The sequence below is a fragment of the Vicia villosa genome, linkage group LG3 (genome assembly GCF_029867415.1).
Source record: "Vicia villosa cultivar HV-30 ecotype Madison, WI linkage group LG3, Vvil1.0, whole genome shotgun sequence".
Taxonomy (NCBI): Eukaryota; Viridiplantae; Streptophyta; class Magnoliopsida; order Fabales; family Fabaceae; genus Vicia; species Vicia villosa.
Window position 1 is genome coordinate 68,473,906 of NC_081182.1, and position 18,786 is coordinate 68,492,691.

Below are 18,786 nucleotides of genomic sequence, written 5' to 3' on the forward strand. Positions count from 1 at the left end.
TGTTTTAAAAAAATAGACATTGTAAACCGATCAACCAAACCGAACCAAACCGGTTAGTTTGGTTCGGTTTCATTTTTGAAAAATATTAAAAACTGAACCAAACCAAACTGATAGAAATATCATTGGTTCGAATTTCTTTTTACCAAAAACCGATCCAAACCGATTCGATTACACCTCCTATGTAACCCCTTAACATGCAGCATATTACAATTAAACCACGAAAATCTTAAAAGATATGAGATATAATTGATTCGATATATGAAATAACTTTTACTTTATTTATTTATGATATCATGTAATAAATTTTGATTTAATCATTCACTTTTTTTTCTTTTTTTTTTTTCCCTCTTTACTTTAAATACTGGAATTTGAATACATGCAGTTGTTAGTTCAAACAGTCCTAAAAATTTTAAACACCAATAAGTTGAAATATAATCATTTACCATTTATGGTAATATCTATAAATCAATTGATTCTGTTAATCTCGAATTTTATTTTAGTCATTCAAGTTAAAAATGTTCATATTTATCTTTTAACTCTTCAAATCATACCATCTTAATTTTTTTCATTTAATTAACAGCAAAAAAACTCAAAAATTAATTTTTTAATTCATCACTAATTAAATGAAAATGACTAACGTAATATATTTTAAAAAGTTAAAAAATTAATATAACATTTTTAAATTAAGAGAACAAAATAAACTCCAAAATTAACTAGAAAAAAAATATTAAACCAAAAAATTATAATGTAAAATCCTTAAATCTAAAACCTCCCTTGGTTAGAATATAAGTCATTTAAGTTGCTCTTAACTTTATTCTTGGCTGGGTTTGAACTCTAAAATGTAAACACTTAAAAAATTCGGTTGGATTCAAAACGTCATTTTTGAATTTTCAAAAGGACTACTTAAAACCAGAAGAAAAGCAATAAAAAACTTATATTTTCTATAACGCCACACAGTCGGTAGAATGAATTGTTATAGAGCTCCTAAAATATAAGGAACTTTTTAAACAGATTCTTCAGCTAAAAATTTATAATTAAACTCCTGAACTAAACAGTTTTTATCAGATTCTTGAATTTTAAATTAATTTATAATTTAAAATAAACTTTTTAAAAACTGTTCAGAGACCAAATATAAAAAATAAAATTTTGTTTAAGTACCTAGTTTCAACCTATTAAGAAGTTCAAGAAACCAACTATAAATAACAAATTTCTTAATTCAAATACCTATTTAAAATTCGGGAATAATTTAATAAACTACAGTGTAATTAAAACTTTTTTCCAAACTAATATTCTGCACCATTGTGTTTATTTTTTGGTGAATAATAGTATCATGTTCCATCCAGGTAATCAAATGCTATCACATTTTTTATATCGATTTGCGCTATATTATGAAGGGGGAAAAGAAACAGGCAACCACAAAAAGTCATAACACCGCCAGATAGTTCCGAATCTTGATAACACACCATAGACCGTGGTATCAAACCACTTATTTTAAAGTAGTACATTAACGTCAAATTTGAAAACACAGTGCTCTAATGTAAGAAGACAAAGCTAATGAATATTGCCAGCAAACCTCACAGAATTAAACTAGAAAACCAACATTAAGTCCATAGCTTGGTTATTATTGTAGATTAAAAATAAAATATGCGCAACTTGGTCTGTCTATGGATGCCAAAATAGTACAGTTGTGTTTCACCTGCATCAGCAATGGGAAGGTATAACGTCAGACAGGGGCAAGCACCTAAAGCTTTGATGATAATCCATTCTGAATCGGCTTCGAAGAAGCACCATTATCCTTGATGTCAGTGTCTTTAGATTCCGCTTCACATGAATTAGGCGGGACATCTATTGCAGGGGAACAATTGAAGAATCCATGAGGCTGCACAGAAGAAGGGAACTTAATATGTCAGACAATTGGAAAAACTCTAGATGCACATAAATACATTAAAATAAACAAATCCAATCTCCAAAAATAATTGAGACCAAAAAAGCAGGTGAAAAAAGTCATCATGTGAAGATCAATAGTCGTTTGATAGAAAATGTGTGTCCTACCAAAAAATTTCAAAAACAAAGACAACTCAACAATTCTTGATATTCTTTGCATTCAAGCATTTTATAATAACATTGAAAAAATAAAAAGCATGAGCAACAAAGCACCATATCAAGTAATTCAAGAGATAAAGCAAACGCCAGATTAATCAGGCTCGTAGAATAAGTCCATGGAAACAGTAAACCAAGTTATTACCATGAGCATAAAGCCAATGTGTTCAACTGGCATAACAGGCCAGTCTTCTAGACGAGGGACGTGTGTGATTCCAAATACATACCTGAAAATATAACAGTTAGTCCGGAGAAGGTAAAATGTGAATACATTTCTGGGAACATAAACTGAACTGGTAAACTTGTGTGGGTTCTATTTTTAATAAAACAAGTAAACACATAATAGGCTATTGCTTTGTGGAGATACAGGGTTACTTATTTAGCATTGCAAATTTTATAAAACATAAAATTAAAATCCTGAGCATGTCATTCATGCCCGGTATTCAGGTGTGTATGTGAGTGTTTTGTGTGTGTGTGTGTGTGTGTGTGTGTGTGTGAGAGAGAGTTTGAGAGAGAAAGAGAGAAAGAGAGATAGAGGACCAAAGAACTATATTGGTTTCTTCCAAAGGCCGGTTTTGCTTAATCCATGTAGCAAGTCCTTCACCAGCTCGCGGATTTTGATTGGGAAATTCTCCTCCAGGAAACATTTCATCTCGTGAATATGATGTTACCCAAACATTATGCTTCAAGAAAGCAGCTCTTCTTAAAAATTTGGCCTCAGAACCTGCCAATGGTAAGCAGTTTGAGCCTGGCACCAGCTTGTAGCCTGTTAATTGTCCAGTTCTGTTGCCGGTTCTTGTGTTCCTAACCTGAAGCATTATTATCAAAAAGTTACTTTACGGGGTCAATTTGTTAGAAGCATGGTTTAACACAATTTATAGTGCTCTAGTCTTCCATGATAAAAGCAAAGTCCAAAACCAGATATCAAACAGTTGTAAGTATTTTCCAGGAGAAAAAACCAAGCACAAAAATTTCTCGAGTATGAAAGATATCTATTTGGAATTTAAACTTATGAAGAATTGATAAAAACATAGACACCAAATTCACACAGACACTAGTAATAATTTAATAATGTGAAAGTGATTGAATGTAACCGCATGCGTCAGCATCAGTGTTGTGTTGGTGTTCAACATGACACATCAGACACAATACATAGTTTCCGACAGTACTTACTTTTTCATAAGAAAAAACAACTTTTCAAATATTACAAAAGAAATTGCTGCAAACAAGAATTCAACAGCTTGACAAAGTAGTAAATTATAAAATCTTAGTCAGAAGTTGGTTGTAAGATAAAGGGGAGACTTACAACCCAATGTCGAGCAGTCAAAGGATTGCAATCACGCATTGCTTCGGATTCAGATTTGAGCAAAGTCTCTTCAGCATAGAACGCATTATGGTGAATATTATTTTCACCAGGTTCTTCAACTTTCATATTGACCTCCACAACCTACAAAACATATTGAGAGAGTAAAAATGTGCACTAGCCAAGCTGTATGTTTTATTGGGCACAGTGGATGTCGTTCATATATGAAGAACTAAAAGCAAAACACAAAAGTAGCCAACCCAGTTGTTTCAGTGTTAAAAATTGGCTACATAAAGACTAGAAACGTAAATTTAGTGACTAAATCCAAATTACCTGATTCAAAGCTTCACCCGGTCTAGAATCAACAGACATGTCCATGCGAGCAACAAAAAAGTGTTGATGAACTGGAGCATATAGACCTGGTGCAATCATGGTTCCATATTTTCGATATTCTCCAGGCATCAAGGCTCCTAAGCTGAGAATTCCAGTCAGCTTGACTTCAGCTTCAATCTTTCCATCCTGGAACAACATATGCCATCATTTTCAACAAAGTTAAGTACAATATTTCCGGTTGCAGAAAACAGAAAAACACCCAATATACCAGTACTTCATGAAAAGCATAACAAGAACTGTTTATAAAATGCCGACAGTATCTTCTAGAAAAAACTAAGGTACTACAGGGTCATTTATATGCACAGTCTCTCAATAGTTTAAAGAATGCTCAGAGACTGGATATTGGTGAATTAATGTAATAACTGAAACCTGATCAATTCAAAATGGCATTAATTTCAGTATGCTTATCTCTTATACAGATGATACCCTACTTGCCTGATAAAAGTGCCAAAAAAAGGCGTACTCATAGTTGGCCACCGTGCATACAAAAGAAACTGAAAGTCTTCTAGACCTTCGGACTTCGGCTAAGCCAGTTCTCCAGTCTTGATGCTTCCAGAGAATCCCATGATCCTCTTCATGCAAACATACACAATTTTCTATAGTTTCCACTCCACCCGTGAAATTTGTGAAGTGAGCATCAAAATATTTGATGTAGCCCAAACAATCACATCCCTGTAAAACAAACTTTGCCTTTAGACAAATGGGAATCCAGCCAAAAAGATAAGACGCCAGACCAAACAAATACAAGAGAACAAATATGTTAGTCTAAAACCTTTTTGAGGGAATGTGCATTTTTTCCCAAGCCATCTTCCCCAGCATCAAAAGCATTTTTCCTATAATGAGGCTCGTTTGGATCTCCATAGGGTACAACCATCTCCACAAAACTCAGCCTATGAGCAACCGGCCTTCTCCCTCGACTACCATCAACATATGCAACAGAATAGATGATCAAACCTTCTTTGGGTGTGAATCCAATACGCAAATTCCACTGTTGGCAGAGAAAAAACCATAATATATCAAATTTAGGTAATATTAGTTAATATGCATCTACTCTTTCGACATTCCAGACACAAATTAATAAGTAATTTAACATAAAAAGTTCTACCTTCTGCCATTCAACAAAATAGCCGTTGACACGAAAGCTTGGACCTTCAGGTTGAACAATTTGTAAAGGTTTTACATCACTTCTATCGGAGCCACCTCTGGATTCACCGGGAGTATAGTTTCTCAAGGGATCAACAGGAGGCAAAGGAACAAGTTTACGGTCTTCAAACTCTATCACCACCATGTTTTGCATATCAACAAGGACATAGATACCCTCGATTGGGCGGGCATAACCATTTTCCATAGGGCAGTCACTCTCAGATCGACAAAATAGGAGCGGTTTGGCAAGTCTTCTGCCAGGAGCATCAGCTTCACTGTGATATCCAACGCACCTGTAGCAGAGTTATGAACACACATAAAAGTTAAAATGCAAAGAAAAATAGTAGCAATGTCTCCAGAAAAGAAAACTAACAACAATGGACATCCAGATAAAATACCAGGGATCAACCATTACAAGATCCATATCTTCAATACCCCTTTTCTTCATAGCTTCTATAAAAGGGGGAAAACTTTTAACAACAGCCTCGCATTCTGCATATTCCTCAGCATCCTATAGATATAGAGAACATTATAGATTTAAAAAACGTTTTTTTATTACATAATGAGCTCGCACTAAAACCATAGATTGAGCAAATTTGGATCAACTTCTTACAAAAATTTAGTGGTTATGACAAAAAAATTAGATGGATAGTCTGGTGTTTTGGCAAACCAAAATATTAAGAAAATAAATAAGATCCTTAATAGGTTGAAACCAGGTTGTTAGGTCGAGAACATAACCCCAACCCGCCAAAATCAGCAGGGCAGCCTAGCGAACAAACTGACCCAGAAGTTCGGGATGGTTTTGCCACCCTAACTCTTGATCCTTATACTGTTGAGGGAAAGAAAAACTGCAATAACAAGCAAGGGTTACAAATAAAATTAAAACTCGGAAGGAAGATATAACATTACCATTGGAGGCTGAACATCAGGAACAACACGTGATGAAATTACTTTTCCACGATGATGGCCACCCCGAGTTACTGCATGAACTTGCGATAATTCAACAATCCACAGAGCGGTCACATTTGATTTCTTATTGTAAACAACAAGCCTAGCACATCTTGGAGGGAGTTTAGTGGGAATTACAGGGCCCCCTTTACTTCTAGGAAGTAATGATGGTTGGAAAGGTGGAAAAAAATAAGCGTCTGCCAGTGCAACAACATTTTTATCTGGTTCCAGCAAAACTACTTCAATGAAGCGCATACTATCCCTAAGCTGTAAGATATAAAGACAATTGGGGAGGAGAAGACTCATCATATGTAATCACCTTTTCAATACAAAATCCATTCTCTAATAATATACAAATTATCCAATATACATATCCATATATACTATTTTAAACAAAATAAAAATACATAGCATAGCTAACAACCTCTGGAGTGGCTCCAGCAGCCCTCACAGTTGCCACTGCCACAGAAATTTCTGCCGCAGTTAAAGGGTCCAAAGGATGACTTGACTGAGGCCTTGTCATTGAAGGGATTCCTGTCCAAGTTAATATAGTATCAAATGTAAGAACAAGTGAAAACAAACAGAACCTACATTCAATAACCAGCATACAAACAACAACAACCAAGTCTTATCCGATTAAGACGGGTCGGCTACATGGATCAATTTTTGCCATACTGTTCTATCTAGGACCATACTTTTATCCAAATCGTCAATCTCAAGATCTTTCTTAATAACTTCTCTTATAGTCTTTCTAGGTTTTTCTCTTTAATAACTTGCATACAAATGAAAAAAAAAAGGATAGATCATAGAACTTCTTATCAGCACCAACTCCAGTGATCCAGTAAGCTAAACATATTACAATCAGTTGCTTCATATGCAAAAACAATTTTTGGAACTTAAACCAGCGTCTCGCAAACAAATTGGAGTAGAAGTCAGCAAAGTTTTTCTTCATAATTAATTTCACATATATTAATTAACAATTTATATGGTGAAATTTGCATATAACATATCTAGCTAGTCGCAAGATTAAAGAAACAATTAAAAAAATCATTTCTATGAATCGAAGTATTCATACATGCAAGTTTACCACCTATGATCCTTCAACATATACACAACAAAATGAAGTTATTAATCATAGAATATCGTATTAATTTATTAATCTAATTCAGTTTAGTGTAATTCAAAAGGAGTGAAGTAAGTTGTTATACCCTTAGCAGAAGGGACATTGGTGGGATTCGATTCAGGAATCGAATCGATTGCACGAATCAAGGCAACAGTGTTAGGGAGGCGATCCGATTTGACGGCGGCGGCAGGAGCGGCGGCTAAGCGGGAAGAGTCGCGAGGGGGACAACAAGGAGAAGGCGATGGTGACGTCGTCTTTTGCGAAGCTGAGGCCATTGCAAAGGATTCGCTATTTCGCCGATTCCAGCACCACAATAGGTATCAAGACAGTACACTGACATGCAGGTAGGGCAAATCACCCTCTTCCACCGCAAAACGTGAAATCTGCAACACACAGTAACAATAAAGAACGAAAACCAGAAAGATAGAGAGAAAGAAAGAACTTTCACCAGACTCAAAGACGTGAGGAACTGAAGTTCAGTGTAGATATATAGCGAAGCAAGTGTCACGTGTTTGTGTGTACTTTTCACTCCACTATCATCTTTTTTTTCCTTTTTCAGTTATCTTTTTATTAATATTAGCGGTGATTGGCCAGGATTTATTAGGAAAATTACAGTGAGATCATTTGATGTTAGAATTGACCCCGAATCAATAGTTAATGATTAAAATATTATAATGAATAATAAGATAAGGGTGAGGTGGATATTACTGGCAGTAGTGACGAGTTAGTGTAAACGACAGTGATATGAGAGGAAATGAAATTAAAAAGAGGAGAGTTGTTGGGAGGGTGCTTATCAATGGAAAATGGGATCTATAATACGATAAGTAGGTGGGGGATCTATAAAATTTATACAAACTCCAAATGAATAGAACTATAGAAGTAATAGGCAAATTTGAGAGGACAACCTCGGCATTTTCTTTGATGTGATGTTCACCAAAGAAGACGAAAAAGGAAAATTATATTACTATAGATACGGGTTTGCGTCATAATCAAGGTGAGGGAGTGGGTAAAAATGGAATATTACATTACTACTAAGTACTACGATTATGTTCAATTCATAAAATTTGGTGGATTTTGAAAGGAAAGTGTTTGTGAAAATATTTTTTATGTTAATTTTATTTGTAGAAAATTATTATAATAAAACATTTCTTGCATCGCAATTTACAAAATGTTGTAGACATTTAAAAAAATGTAACTGATTTAAGCAGAAAACTTAAATATAATTTTTTTAATGTATGATTTATAAGTATATAATTTTTTCTTACACATAAACAATATTTTTTTATTTTTACTCCTTAAACAATATTTAAGTACATTTATTATATTTTCACCAGAAAATAGTATAAACTATACATAAAGAATTATATCTAAATTTTTTTCTTGATTAAATACGAAAAGAAAACATGTATGAATTTATAATATTATTTTTAATTAATTATATAAAAAGAAAATTTTAAAAAGTTTAAAAAAGAAAATTTATTATCTTAATAACAAATAATCACATATATATCAGAAAAACTTTATTAATCTTGCATTTGAATTGTAAAACAAATTATAATTTAATCAAAATATTACAAAGTGATAACCTCAATAATATTATTTTAAAATTAATTAATATATATACATACATGATTGTCGATTCCTTTTTAAGGTGAGAGGGCTTGAGTCTTTTCATGATGGCCTTGATCTTATTTTGATTTATTTCGATCCCTTTTTTATGGAGCACAAAGCCTAAGAAATCTCCGCTTTGCACACAAAAAACGCACTTAAGAGAATTCATTTTCAAACCATACTTCCTCATTCTTTCAAATGATTGTCGAAGATGTCAATATGACTTTTTCTTGAAACAGACTTAACAACAATATCATCAATGTAAATTTGCATAAATGTTTCCATAAAGTCATGAAAAATTGAGTTCATTGTCCTTTGATAGGTTGTCCCAACATTTTTTAGGCCAAAAGGCATCATTGCCCATTCATAGGTGCCTAATGCGTCAGGGCATCAAAATGCAGTTTTTGGGATATCTTCATCGGTAATGAAGATATGGTTATAACCGGAGTATCCGTAGAGCATACTCAAGTACTCATGTCCTGCAGCAGAATCTACTAACATTTCCGCCACATGCATTGGATACTCATTTTTTGGGGTTGCAGCATTTAAGTCTTTAAAATCTATGCACACCCTAAGACTGCCATTTTTCTTTATGATTGGAACTATATTGGCAATTCATTCAACATACCTGGTTGTTCGAATAAAGTTGTAGCGGATAAGCCTTTCGACCTCTTTTTTTATTTTCGAAAAAACCTCAGGTGCGAAACGCCTCAGGGTCTGCTTGACTGGCTCTTTCCCAAGCTTGATTGGCAGCTTTAGTTTGATGAGATCTCTGCTTAAATCTGGCATTTCTTGGTAATCCCACGCGAAATAGTCCTTGAACTCTTTCAACAGTTGGATTACTTCGGCCTTGAGTTGACGGTTGATGTTAGCGTTGATGTATGTTGGCCTCTTGATCGTCTCTTCGCCCAAGTCTATCTCTTTAAGCGGGTCCTGCGCTAGCATCTAGGTGTTGTTTTCCAGCAAATCTTTCTCGAAACCCAAAGGCTCGTCATCATAGATGGCGTTGAGCCTCTGGCCTTGTACCTTATCTTGAACCTTATCAGGCGGTTCAGGATCGAAGTCCTTTCCAAGACCTATGAGTTGTCTTCATCATGTTTGGCTTCAACAAACATATATTTTACTTCGGCCTCCAAAACTGTTTTTAGTTTGTTTTCTGTCACATAGGCCAAAATCTTTCTCAATGTCTCGGATTCAAACATTGTCACTGAATTCACATCCCTAACTAGTTGGTTAGATATCCCCAATCCTCACATAACCTAGGTCTTCAGTACCTACAACCTATCGATCCCACTGAAAACCTTGAGTGGGATGTAGGTAAAGGGAACAATATGCATTGTCTTCAGGTGAAAATGCAAAGTTGGCAGGATTGCAAGGTGTAATATTTGTCAAGTTCTTGTCAAAATGACGCCTCTTGACATGGGTGACCTCCTCCATAAAGTAGCTTTGGTCAGCTTTGATATTCTCCTCAATGTCTTTATCGCGCCAGATAGTTATTCTCTGGTGCATCGAAGATGGCACTGCTCCTATGTCGTATATCCACTCACAGCCCAACAACAAATTGTAATTGACCTTCAATTCGACCACCATAAACATGGTTGGTCTGGTTATGGTGCCAATTGTTAGATCAACCTGGATAACTCTCAAGGTTGTTCCCACTTTGCCTTCATAGTTCGATAAAACCATGTTATGAGATTTTTTGTCCATGTCAGTCTTTCCCATCTTCTTCAAGATAGTGTGCGGTATTTAGTTCATTGCCGCTATGCCATCAACTAGATTATTGTTGATGGGCATATTTTCCACTTTTTCTCTCACGAAGAGAGGCTTCATAAGGCTCTTCGTAGCCTTATCCAGCCTTTCAAAAAAGGCATTTTGTTCCTCTACACATCCATTATTCATGACATAATAATAGAATGGTTTATGTTTAGCGATTTCAGCATCTATGTTTTCTTATGGCTCTTCGAACTTTCTAATTTGGTCGTACTCCCTTAGTAAAATAGACACTACATTATGTAAAATGTCTAGGGAAGGCTCCAAATTTGTGTCGAAGTTATCAATCAACATGTCATCTTCATTTCCTGCCTCTTCGACCTTGTCCTTAAAATTATCCTTTTCAAATAGCCTACTTGCTCTTTCACTTTCTTTCTCTACATTATTCCCATTATCCACTGGTACATTGCTAATTAAGTCTGCAACCATCTTCTGTTTGGCTTCTCTCTTAACCTTTCGCCTCCTTTGCTCCCTTCGTCACTGGGAGCGGGACATGGGGTTTTTCCCTTTGTAATTGTTTGAGCCATATGTTTGTTATTTCATGAATTGAAACTCCTTCCTATATTCCATAGAGGATCCTCTTCCAACTTCAAAAAATTTCCATTTAGCCTGGTCCTAGTCCCACCTATGAGCGGGCCTAACTAACTTCCCTTTTAGGGCTTCAGCAGTTGGCTTGAAAGAGAATTAGTTGTTCGCCCGCATCCTTGGTCTTCGTTGGTTCTGGTTCCTAGGCATTCCCCTCTTGTCGAAGGTGTATATATTGTTCACATTCTTCATATTCCTTCTTTCCTTGATCCTTCTATATCCCTCGATGTTTTTAACAGCTTTTTTGTCAAAAATTCCACTGCATATCGGGCAAAGCATAACCCCTAATTTCTTTCGCTGATACCTGTAGAGGAACTCCAACAAACTTTTAACCTTCTTTGGGAAAGTCACTTGGTTGTATTTCTCTCGTCTTTTGGCCTCCTCGTCTATCTCCATCTCAGTTTTCTGAGGGACTTCAACCATATTGACATAAACAGCACCATCTTCAGTGATGCCCTTATCCTGTAAATTTACCACAAGGCCTTCAGTAATATTAGTCACTTAGTCAACATGTATGAAACCATCAGCGGTTTTTGTTGCCTTCAGCACTTGGGTGGAACCTTCAGTAGTTCCTTGTTTGACCATCGCTGCTTCGACCATAACCACCTCTTGGGCGCAGTCCTCAATGACCACAACCATGTTAATTTCATATGGTTCAACGTAATGGGCCTCAGCTATTTGTAATGGATCAGCATCAATCTTCATTTGGGTCTTGGATTTGTCCCCAAACTTCAACCTTCCCTCAGTAATCGCCTTTTGAACAAGATCCCTGAAAAGAAAACATTGAGATGTTTTATGACCCAAAAAATTATGATATTTACAAAAACCCATTTTTTTTCCTTTGTTCCAGAGGGGGTATTTTAGCATTTGGAGGTACTATCATTTGACCATCTTTAATTAATAAATCAAAAGTTTTGTTTTGTGACGTCGAAAGTATAGGTTTTCTTAGGGAATTTATCTCCCTTATCAAGTTCGACTAGATTTTTATCATTTGAAGGCGCTAAGCCCTTACACAAGTATGGGGGCCCTTGCTTAAGTTCTGCAAGATCTATTTCACCTCTGTTCTAAATCGAAAGGCTCTTCATAGCATCCCTGTTTGCCTTCATCGTATTCGACGTAGGCTATTCTTTCTTTTATATTATTCTTACTTGCTCTAGCCTTCTCTATTTTTAGACACTCTATTTGTCGAACCCTATTGGCTTATTGGACCATATCTCGCAAGTGTTGGGTGTCTAGTTTTTTTCTAATAGAATAATCCAAACCACCTGCAACCATTTCGACCAATTCATATTCTGGAACCTGCGTAAAACATCTTGCTTTGAGTAAACGGAATCTATTCAGATAGTCATCTATTGATTCGGTGAATTTTCATTTTACACTTGCCAATTCTTTTAAACGAATCTTGGTTTGTCCCATGTATAATTGTTCATGGAACAATATTTCTAATTGTGCTCAGTCATGAATCGAATTTATAGGCAACGGAGAAAAAATAAATAAATTTAAATATTTTATAAATATTTTTATAGAACGATAAATAAATATTTATCACTCATATATTTTAATTTTAAAATATTATAATAATATAAATTATATTCAAAGAATTAATCTAAATCATCTAAAATTCTTCAAATTCCCCTTTTAATACAATATTTTAGTTTTCAAAATTAATAGATTTTATTTATAAATAATAATAAATTTCAAAAAGCATCTATATCCAAATCGCTCAATTTTTTTTACTATATTACCTTCTTTCTTTTTTAAAGTTCTATCCTCCCTTATTTAAATTCCTAAATAAAATTTAAATTTATTAAATGAGTTCTCTAACTCACTTTTAAATGAAATCAATTTTTTAAAATTAATTTTTAACTATGATCCCACAACTAAACATTAACATAGTCAAGCTGAGTGAGTAAGACCAGGTGACCTAGCTTTCATTTGTATTTTATTACCTCAAGGGAAATGCCACAGACAACTTAGCCTATGTTTGTTTGTGCGGTGGATGCTTTATAAACGCGCGTTTATCAGAAGCTACCATTTGTAGCTTATAAATTTCACGTTAAAATACAGTTAAAATACATTGAAACGTGCGGTAGCGGTGGGTAGATTTATTTCCAAACATACACTTAATGCATCATCATGCTATTCTAGGTCAGATTCATTCCTATCATATTATGGTGACGACACTTTTTCTTTATGATAGAAGACTAACCTACGCAAATCAAAGGATAAACACTCATTTTGATGTTTGAATCAATGTTTTAAAAATTAGATTAGAGATCAAGTCGGCAAATTTTTCAATTTAAAATTTAATTACTTCAATCGATTAAACATATAGTCAAATCGTTTATTAAATAAATTAAAAATATGAAACTAATTTTTAATAGATGAGACACACGTAATGATATATTCATAACTTAATAAAATAGATATTTCAAAAATCAATTACAAACTTAATAAAACAATATTGATTGTACATATAATAACACAACACAGTTGTAAATTTCATTTCAACCTTCATTTAAGAATAATTTGAACAAATTTAATAATTATAATAAAATAAGTTAAACTAGTTCAAACCAAAAATAAAATAACAGAATATAATAATTAAAATAAAGTTTAAATAATTAAGAATACCAAAATTAAAAGATAAAATACAAAAAAATAAACCGTAAAATACACTTAGGGTCTGTTTGTTTGGAGAGAAAAAGAGAAGAGAGAAGTTGAAAAGAGAGAAGATGGAGAGAAGTGTCAAATCAGTTGTGTTTGGAGAGTATAGAAATAGGGAAGAGAGATTAAAATTGAATGGGTCCCACATCAAAATTGTTTCTCTCTTCATGTGGGAAGAAATGGAATGAAGCACGTGAATTTATGTGTTTTTCTGATAATATGTATATTAAAGGCTATGCTGATAAAATGTATATTAAAGACTATGTTGCTTCTTTTAATATAAAAAATTATTTTTACATATAGCCACATATGAGAAATTTTATAATATTAGTTTAATAATTTTATAAAAACAGTATCATAATTTAATCACATAAATTAATAATAATTAATAAGATTAAATTGTTATAATTATTCAATGTTGAGTAATTAATTGAGTTTCCTAAATTAAAATATTTTAATAATTGAATAAATATTAATTTAATTTTCATATAAAAAAATAATTTTATTAATGAATTAAAACAATAAAAAACTAAAATAATTTATATTTGAAATTAAATTATTATGATAATATAATTGCATGTTTTAATATAAGGATATTTTAGTCTTTTCAAAAATTAAACACACTTCTTTCTCTTCTATTTCTTTCATCTTTCTCTTATTCCAAGCAATATGTTAAATCTACTATATTTCTCATCTATTTCTCTCTTTTCATACTCTTTCTCATCTATTTCTCTCTTTTCACTTTCTTCTCACTGCCAAACACACCCTTAATTAAACAACGAAAAAACAAATTCAAGTTGAACTACGACGGATATATGATAGAGATTGGTTGAAAGATAAACTATAACGGAATGATAAAACTTAGAAATTTGTGTATTTATAATACAAATATGGAATACGTTTTTGTGATTGAAGAATGTTTGTTAAGTTTTGATATTCATATATTGAATTTTTTATAAAAAAATTTAAAAAAATGGTCAATTTGATGATTTTTTTGAACTCATAGTTTGTTTAGTAAAATTCTTTATTTTATATTTGATTCTTAGAGAAAAAAATATGTATTGACATTGTAAAATAATTTTACACCGTCAACCAATTATCATCAAGTCATACTAATATTTTTAAATTAATTGTATAATATAGTTGAATGATAAATCTCTATTAAATAAAAGTGTAAAACTATTTTACACTGTAAATATACTACTTTAATCTTAGTTGTCAAAAAAATTCTCTTATAGTTGTATTTATTTTCGTTACCTAACTTTATATGTTAATAGGTTTTATTAACTTGAAATGTTTAAATTTATCAATATTGTTTATTTTGTTGAGTATTTATCATAACTTCATTACTTTCTTTAAAAATTATCTCACCCTTGAATATTTGAGGTCTATACAATTTAACAATAAGCATTGATATGTAAAAAAATTATATTTCTTCATCTTCTTTTCTTTTCTCCTTCTTCATTTTCATCACCACTTTCTTACACAATCATCTCAAATCTAATTTTTTTAAAAAATTAAAATTCATTTTATTATTAAAGAAAGCCTCAACAACATTAGAATTTAGAAATGAGGAAAACTCAAAAATGGTATAAAAGCTACATGAGCCTCGCCCCAAGAGTAAGAATTATCCTCTTTGTTTAATTGTAGTCCATTCTAATTTTTCTTCTTCGATAAATTTATGTGTCAATTAGGCATGACAACGGGATGGACGAGATGGGTTTAAATATTATCAACTCCACCCTCGCTTCCCTGATCCAGGTGTGTCCCTAGTCGGGAAAAACAAATGACCACTCACCCCGCCCCAATAGGGAACAGGTTTCCTCATTTCTGCCCCACCCGACCCACGGAAATTATATACTTTTTTAAAATGCATATTTTTCTCTAGCAACAAAAATCAATAATTAAACAAAAATATATTATCACTTTAATAATAAATAATGATAATACTTGGTCATTTTTATTTAATATATATTTTAAAAAATGAAGAGTTAAATATGTTTTTCGTCCCTATAAATAACTCATAATTCGATTTTAGTTCCTATAAATTTTTCTTCGAATAATGGTCCTCCTAAAATTTTTAGTTCATACTTTTGGTCCCTGTCGTTTACTTTCTCTAACAAAAGTTGACGTGACACGCCTTGTTGTACGCCGCGTCACTTAAAGTTAACCTTATAATTGATTGCAAAAACAAAACGCATTCGATTACGGGGGTTCCAAATCTTCCTAAATTCCTTTGAATATGGTGAAATGTTATTCCCATTCACCTAATGTGCATTACCAATGGATCAAGCACCTTAAGCATATCATCAATCTTCCCATATTTACCACACATATCAATCAAACTTGGAAAAGGGAAGCGTGTGGGTAAAATTGGGTTCGTGGAGCAGAGGTCGCTGGCGCTGGCATTGTTCCGTATTCTCCTTAACCTTTCAACAAAGCCTCTCTATTTGTCAGATATAACTTTTGCAACAACAAAAGATGAATTTTTTAGTAGAACCAAGTAAAGTGGTTTAAAGCTTATAACAGTCTTAATCAAAGAGAATCCTAGATAAGATGCAACAACCAATAGGGCAACTACAATCAAATAACAAATATGTGTAACCACTGAGGAATCAATGGCATTAGTCACTCGCTAAGGTTTAAGAAATTGAAACTTCTAGGTTCCTCTGCACATGTTTGTTGTTAGTAAATTTCATTAGATGAATCTTGATGTGTTGTTGGTGGTTGAGGTTGTGGTTCTTGTACATGTTATGGTTCAATTTCAAAATTGGGGACATTTAAAATATCACTTTCACTATGATATTTTCCATGCAAAGTAAGGTTTAGGTGATGGTTTTTTCGATATCAATGTGATTCTGCAAAACAGAATTGGGGGTACTCCTCTTCCTCGTCGTGGGCATGAGACAGATCTGAAGAAAAGCACTTGTAAAGTTAAAATAGAATTTTAGGTTTTGGAAATGGATGATTGCATAAGCAATAAGAAAAGAGAAAATTGAAATGAATGGATAAAGAAAAGAGAATAATCAGAAGTCCACAACAATAATTTGTCCAGTTAGTAACAAGCGAATTCATGATTGACAAAGATAATAATACTTTTAACCAACTGAGAAATTGTAGAACCCCCTTTTTGTCTCTACGAATCGCTTCATAAACAAGAACCACATTCCAATGCTCCATTAGTTAAAAGGTTTTGATTTGTGCTCCTTCTATCAACTAATGCATAACTCACGAGGGCATTACATTTCATTTGGCAACATTCCTCTCAGGTATTTCATCGAACAATTGTTGAGCATTCTCATGGTTACCTATTTAAACACCTCACTTGCATAAATGATTTCTTTTTCATTAATTTCCAATTCATTAACACGTCATTTGCATGAATGTAATCATGGTCTATCTGGTGATTATGGCAATGAGACCAACATGGCTAAGAGGTCTTGATGAATGGGAACAACACTTCACCATATTGGAAAGAATTTAGGGAGGTTTTAACTCCCACAATCTAATGCGTTTTTTTACAATTAAGTATGATGTTAACCTTAAGTGACGTGACATATTTAACCCAAAAAATCATGGACACATACATATTAGACGGCAGGAACCAAAAATTATGAACAGAAAACTTTACGAAAACTATTCTTTGGAGGAATTTTTCATAGAGACTAAAATCGAATTTTGAATTAATTATAGAGACACATACATATTTAATCCAAAAATGAATAATAATTCAAATAAATTTGCTATCTAGATTAAAAAAATAAATGAGTAGTAAAAATATTAATAATAGAAATAATAAATAAATTTAATAGGTCGGGACCGAGGTGGGAATGAGTGTGGAGCGGATACTAGTATCCCCCAGCCCCGTCCTTGCCTCAGTAGTAAAAACTAAGTTTTTCCCGTACCCGTACCCGCCCCCACCTCTGGTTAAATCGATTTTTCTCCAAAGGCGGATTTTTTTGTCATGCTTAGTATGAACGCATAAAAAGAGACTAGCATATCATGAGATAGCTTCACCTCATAAATAGTAACACTAGAACTTTGAGTTAGTTCAACTTCCAAATACCATTTACGGTGGAATTATAAGCATGTACAAGAGTACTTAGAAATTTGTGAAATCTCAAAAGTGAAGGCTCTTTAATCACCCTTTTTAAATTTGAAATCAAAATAAAGATAAAATGTTAGGGAAAATTTTATATTTAGACGCTTTTTCAAACCCATAATTTTTTCTCTGATTTTTTAAATGTGTTTTTGTTTGAATTACTCTTGACTTTCAAGGAAGAAGCGTATGTGTGTAAGTGAATGGAGTTTAAAATAATTAGAAGGGAATAGTTGAAATGGAAACACTAAAATTTATTACTCACGTGATGTTTGGATAGTTGACGTGGTTGAGAGGGAAGAGTGCAACAAAGCGTTTGAAGTTCCATCACATGAATTTAGATATCAAGGAGACCATTTAATTAAGAAATGTGATTGAAAAACTAGAAATCCCTCGAAAATGTGTGAAAATACATTATAATAGTCAAAATATAGTATATTTAAAAAATTATTAAATGTACCATAAAAGGACAAGTCACATTAACATTCAATTACACTTAGTTCTTAAGATTGAATTGAAATGAGATTGAGGTTGAGAAGATTTTTTATAAAGTTGAGTAGATAGCTCAGTTACCAAATTTTTATAAAGACGCACATGAGAACCAATATAGCTTATGTAGTGAGCACAATGAGCAGCTAAATGGCTTATCAAGTTAGGATTCGTTGACAAGCTTTGAAATGGATTCACATATGCATCAAAGCACCTTTTGAGAGAGTTTTGATCAATGACAAAGTTAAAAGAAAGAAACAAAAAGAGCTGAAATGGAAGGGTTTGTGGACTCTGACTATGCATATGTTGCCTTAATATAAAAGGAAGTCACTCACTCCCTATACTTTTTACTGTTTTTGGTAAGACAATCAATTGGAAGGAAGTTTTGTAAAAAGTGACCACTTTATCGAAGTTGCAAGGATAAGGTTATTCATCTTTCAAGAATTCAGGTCTCATAAAAGGACCAAACATACTGATATAAGTTGTTTGAGAGGTATTGGCTCAAGGGCCTGTTATTGAGAAGAAAGTCTCCATTGATATGAGATAAAAATGAAA

The 18,786-nt window shown here is 33.1% G+C and overlaps 1 protein-coding gene across 3 annotated transcripts; it reads right to left on the minus strand.

The window, feature by feature from the left end:
* Positions 1 to 1,344: 1,344 nt before the first annotated feature.
* LOC131661782 (amine oxidase [copper-containing] zeta, peroxisomal-like) lies at positions 1,345 to 7,733 on the minus strand. 3 transcript variants are annotated; one of them, XM_058931410.1, is made up of 13 exons: positions 7,719 to 7,733; positions 7,096 to 7,393; positions 6,312 to 6,421; positions 5,849 to 6,154; positions 5,338 to 5,450; positions 4,902 to 5,232; positions 4,569 to 4,784; positions 4,232 to 4,468; positions 3,737 to 3,922; positions 3,407 to 3,547; positions 2,641 to 2,909; positions 2,246 to 2,327; positions 1,345 to 1,879 (listed from the first exon to the last, which is right to left on the minus strand). In XM_058931410.1, the coding sequence occupies exons 2-13, from the start codon at positions 7,283 to 7,285 to the stop codon at positions 1,742 to 1,744; spliced, it is 2,319 nt and encodes a 772-aa protein (XP_058787393.1). In that variant the 5' UTR covers positions 7,286 to 7,393; positions 7,719 to 7,733; the 3' UTR covers positions 1,345 to 1,741. The 3 variants fall into 3 exon arrangements, with proteins under 3 accessions (XP_058787393.1, XP_058787392.1, XP_058787391.1); XM_058931409.1 differs by lacking the exon at positions 7,719 to 7,733 and adding an exon at positions 7,459 to 7,473; XM_058931408.1 differs by lacking the exon at positions 7,719 to 7,733 and having other exon boundaries at positions 7,096 to 7,544.
* Between the last annotated feature and the right edge of the window lie 11,053 nt (positions 7,734 to 18,786).